This window comes from Drosophila ananassae (assembly GCF_017639315.1).
Source record: "Drosophila ananassae strain 14024-0371.13 chromosome Y unlocalized genomic scaffold, ASM1763931v2 tig00000131, whole genome shotgun sequence".
Lineage (NCBI taxonomy): Eukaryota > Metazoa > Arthropoda > Insecta > Diptera > Drosophilidae > Drosophila > Drosophila ananassae.
Genome location: NW_025319076.1, coordinates 11,662 through 16,834, shown reverse-complemented (window position 1 = coordinate 16,834; position 5,173 = coordinate 11,662). Strand labels below are relative to the sequence as shown.

Below are 5,173 nucleotides of genomic sequence, written 5' to 3'. Positions count from 1 at the left end.
TCCTTATTTTTTCATGTGATGGCCACTCGTGAACGTAACTTCCTGACATCCTTATTGTTCCTGATGAGTTAAACTGCGCCCGCCCCAACAATGTAATGGTCGGGCTTTGGATCACACAATCTTGCCTGATTGTCAGCTTGCCTACGCCGTCGATGATGATTTGATCTTTTTCGTCCGAGCATACATAGGTCATTGTTATTGTCTTCGTTGTCCCAAAGATCCATGCATTCTGCTCTGTTAATTGAACCCAATAACTGGTCCCCTTGATTGGTTCTGGCTTACATTCCCTTGCCCGATGTCTTGATAGTGCCGCCATCGTACAAGGGAGTTGATGGGCGTCCGGGCCCAATAGTGTTTGCTTAAACTCGCATACCTTATTTCCGTTCGTCCCGCTGATACACTGACTGAGGTGTTCTTGATTGATCGCAAAGTTTCCGATGATCATCGACTGCTAGATATTTTGTTTCCGTCTTGGTTATCACCAGGCCTTCTCTCGTTATTTGTGGAATTGACTCCATCCGATATACTGTGAATTCGTCTTCTTCGACTAATGGAACACTCGTATGGAACATTAGTAAGTCCTCGGTTTCTTGTACCCTTGTGGTCGCCAGTCGATATATGTAAGTCTCGTGCTGTCTCACTTGTGATGGGTAATCGTCTTCCCGGTGGAAGGTGTGTTTGTATTTTTGTGATCACCTGTTTCACTTGTTCTACCGACACCAATGCAGGGACAGCATCCTGAACTCGACGAATGTGACTTGCCACGACAACGAACTCTGAAACTGCATGTGGCAGATACCGATCAGCCGCATGGCTTCTCACCTTGATTCTGGCCAGGATGGCTTCTAGGTCCTCCATCCTCTTCTGCGTTTCGATCGTCGTACTCCGCATAATGTTGATGGTGGTATCCAGAACTGACGTCTGGTTCTCTACTATTTTATGCGTGATGCTTTCTTGGGTTCTTAGTTTACCAATAATTTCTTCCATCCGTTTGGCGTACTGATCATCGAGTACTCCGAACAGCCCATTCGCGATATTTCCAACGATGTTCAGTGCTCCGCGTTTTTGCCGTTGATGATGCATTAACTGATCAGCATCTTGGATTTCTGCCACTTCCTGTTGCAATGTTTGTATGATCGTGGGACAGACCTCGTAAGCCGTTGGGCACCATTGTTTTATAGATTGGATGCCTCGTTTGACCGTCTTGATCTCTCGGGCCAGCTGACTGAGATCAAAAAATGTGATGAGTGTCCATTCGGCAGATTTGATTGATATCCTATCAGTGGCTTCTATGATGGTCCTGGTTACGTTGTTGATTGGTGTGATGACAACCGGGTTATTAGCCTTCCTTTCAGGTGGAGGGGGTGTGGGCAGAGTCAGTCCGGGTATCACCCAGATGAGTACCATTGTTAAGTCAAGCATTTTTTTTTTTTTTTTTTTTTTATTTTAGAGGTCGGGTTCTTCCTTCTTATCGTTGATTGGTAGCACCGCCAGTCGATGTATGGCACGAGTTATATTGCCGAATGTTGTCCGTATTTCTGCCACTCGGATCTCGCCGTCTTTACCAGGATGGACTGCTACGATGCGTCCCAGGGGCCAGTTCAACGGAGCGATGTTGTCTTCCTTTATTATAACCAGATCACCAATCTTTACTGTTTTGCAACTTCTTGGCCACTTCGATCGATTCTGTAGCTCATGTAAGTACTCGTGGCTCCAACGTGTCCAGAATTCCTTTCGTAGTTGTTCGATCCGCTTCAACCGAGTGAGTAACCCTGTGCGTCGCCTTGATTGGTGAATATCAGGTGATGCCGTTAGAGGTTCTCCAATCAGGAAGTGCCCTGGCGTTAATGCCGTAAGATCCCTCGGGCTGGAAGAGACGGATGTCAACGGACGAGAATTTAAAATAGCTTCAATATCGATGACTATGGTTTCAAGTTCTTCATGAGTTAGTGTAGCGGTATATAGTGTTCGTTTCAGTAAGTTGTAACGAACTGTTTTGCTATGTTTTGCTCGCAACAAACGCCGCGGCTAGCTCACAGAGGTTGAGGGTACGTTCCACCGAATTTATTGATTCGACGTGATTGCCCGAGCCCAGAAATAACACGGTATTGCTTCTTTTCAAATAAATCCCCTTTATTGTAATTAATTTACAAAGCAATAAAGAGAATCTCACCGGCTGTCTGGCTCAGCCGACCGACCGCTCGTCCTCCCGTCGATTCCCGATCCCCGCTCCGGGTTGGTGCCAATACGCACGCCCTCCCAAAGCTTGCGCCCGGCAGGTCGTGCGGTCTTGGTGCCTGGGGCCGAAACGGCTCTCGATTCCCTTCGTTTGGACTCACGGACTCTGGTTGCGGGGCCTGTGTTGCTGCTTGTCGTCTTCCGCCGCCGCTGCCTGTCCGTCGCTGCTGCTCCCTCGTCGTCGCTGCTCTATGGTTGCCGCTGCTCCCTCGTCGTCGCGGCTATGCTGCTGCCGCTGCTCCCTCGTCGTCGCTGCTCTCCTGTTGCCGCTTGGGGTGCCGTGGACTCGGAACCTTTGGCTTGCCTGGATTTGCCCTTTCGCCGTGGCCGGCACCCAATCCGTGTTAACAGACCGAGTGGCTCACCTCCCAGGCATACGCCGGGCAGGATATGCTCCTCGCTGCTTAGCGGCCGGATCAGGGCCCGAAGGGCCTTCCTACCCTACAGGACACGCCCCCGGTCGCGTTCGCCACTCGCCTCCAAACACCTGCGTGCCTACGCCCCGCAGGATCTATGGTAGGCCAGAGGTGTGGGCGTCGCGTCTCCTTTGACTCCAGGTGGATCGCTGTGCATACGCTCCAGCGCCTGGCTCAGGATTCTCTTGACTTCCCGGGGTGTCCCTGCCTGGTTTCACTAGTGGGCTTGAGTTCCCGGGTTGGCTATCCCTCGCGTTACAGGATCACACCTGGATCGAACGGTCAGGAGCAGACAAGGCGTACGCCAGGCTGATCTGTCGTTGCCGCCACTACACCAGGATACCTGTCGTGTCCGGGAATAACTCCACCCGACTCTTTTACCCTTGGGCCTCAGCTTTGCCGCGGATCCTTGATCCTTTTCCCCTGACTCCTTGCTCGATTCGATGCGCGTACCGCCGCCGGACTTACCCACAGGGGGTCACTCGCTTTAATAGCCCGCACTGAAGACTGTCGGACTTACCCACGGGGGGTCCTTCAGCCTGTACTCCTAACTCTTCAAGGAAGCTTTCCAACTTGAATGGGAGACTTACCCACGGAGGGTCTTTCACTCACTCTCCCAGCTTCCCTAGAAGACTCGGCCTCGATTCGCTCCAGGGGCCCTCCTTACATAGTGCCAGAGGCGCCCGTTAATCCTTGCGAATCCACTTCCTGCCGTTAATCCTCCGTCCCTTCACTTTCTCCGTTAGCTTTCTCCAAGCCCGCCGTCTTTCTATCGGCGGGCTTTCTTTATTGTTCCCCCCCGATTGCCCCGTTCGGGCCTCCGATCCGCATTATTTTGTGCCGGTCATCGGACTTCGTCCCGATACCCCGCGATCCCCCCCTGGACATTCAAATGCATTTCTGTGTTTTTGTGCATTTTGTAAACAAAGCTGCGCGGTCGCCGGCCGCTTCGTCCCCCGCCGTCCCCGCTGTTTCCTATGACCTTCGAGCGCGGCCGCGGAGGCCCGGCCGGCACCGTTACGTTCCACGGTGACTCCTCTTTCGCCCTCTTCCGTGCGCGACGCCGTGCTGGTTCCTTCTGCCCCCGCTGCTGCCCCCGCATGCCGTCTGTGTCTGCTGCCCCCGCATGCCGTCTGTGCTCGACGCATTTCTCCCTTGATACCTTTCTCTTCTTCCGTATCTCTAAACACCGCAGCGCTGGCCCGTCCGACGCTGCAGTGCTGACTTGCATGTTTGTGGTTCCAGCTTCATGTTTGTTGTTGTTTTGCAAAATTTTTTGTTTTTTGATTTTTTTTTTTTCTCCTTTTGCGTGTGGATATTTTTGTGTGTGGATACCCTTATCCACTTCCCCCTTCTTCGGGTGACTTTAGGGTCGTTCCCCTTCCATTTCCCTATTTTGTTGCGAGTACCGCTTTTTTTCCTTTTTTTTGTATATATAGTTATATATATGTACTCTTATATATTTTATATATTTTTTTTTTTAAATATTTTTTTCATCTTATATATATTGTTAATATATATATCTATTTTCCCTTGTTTCTTTTTTTTTTCATTTCTAATGTTTTTTCATTTCATTTTAATTTTTTCTAATATTTTTTCATTTCATTTTCCTTTTTTTTTTTTAAATATTTTTCTTATTTTATATTTTTTTTAAATATATATATATTTTTTTTTTTTTTTTTTTTGAATTTTTTTTCTTTTCATTTTTTTTTTAAATATGTATGTATTTTTTTTTTTTTTTTTTTGTTCTTTAGACTTTCCCTTCCCCCCATTTTTTCCTTGAGTGTTTCGTTTTGCGATCTATATTTTATTATTCCTTATTTTTCTGTTTTTTTTTCTATTATTCTATAGCTTCCGGGTGACGCGTATCCCGTTCTGGCCGCCGCGCACCCGGAAACTTTCTGGCCCGATCTGCCAGACTGTGCTCCACCTGCCCGGCTTTTCCTCCGTCCTGGCCTTTCCCACCGGGATCGCCGTGACTCCATTGGCCCCCCGGGCCATCACCCGGAGGACCCTCCTCGTTGACTGGAGCCGCCGGACGTCCCAACCTGGCAAGTCCAGGATCTCCAGGTCGCTCTCATCCGACGAGACGACTGGCGAGGCGTGGGGTGACGGCTGGGATGACTGCTTAGCTTCCATGTTATACTAGTAGAAAAAGGCCGGCCCGTGTCCGCTGCTGCCTTTTATATGCCCGCCGCCTGGTACAGATCCGTTCTTGCGGTTCTTTTGGTGCATCATTTATGGACTGCTCTTTCGGGACGCATTCGTCTGACAGTTATTAACAATCCCGTAGCTAACTAGGTTGGTGACACTCATCAACTATGATTTACCGGTGCATTTATGGACCGCCAAAGATCCGTGGTTGTATATGTGTTTTGCGGTTTTTTTCCCTATTGGTGATCGTACCCTCTCCTTTTACTTCTATCCTACGCCTTCGGTGCCGATTCCTCCGCCTGGGCTTTTAGCTCGCTTATGTGGGCTCTCCTCTCTTTCTTTGTGATCCCGTGACGTAGCACGGC

General features: G+C 49.5%; 2 protein-coding genes across 2 annotated transcripts; both read right to left on the bottom strand.

The window, feature by feature from the left end:
• Nucleotides 1-374: 374 nt before the first annotated feature.
• On the bottom strand, nt 375-1,407 carry LOC123258236. The gene is made up of 2 exons (XM_044718110.1): nt 642-1,407; nt 375-547 (listed from the first exon to the last, which is right to left on the bottom strand). Exons 1-2 carry the CDS (start codon nt 1,405-1,407, stop codon nt 375-377), a joined length of 939 nt encoding a protein of 312 aa, XP_044574045.1.
• Nucleotides 1,408-1,446: 39 nt separating this feature from the next.
• On the bottom strand, nt 1,447-4,793 carry LOC123258235. Its single transcript, XM_044718109.1, has 2 exons — nt 4,585-4,793; nt 1,447-1,867 (listed from the first exon to the last, which is right to left on the bottom strand). Exons 1-2 carry the CDS (start codon nt 4,791-4,793, stop codon nt 1,447-1,449), a joined length of 630 nt encoding a protein of 209 aa, XP_044574044.1.
• Nucleotides 4,794-5,173: the final 380 nt, after the last annotated feature.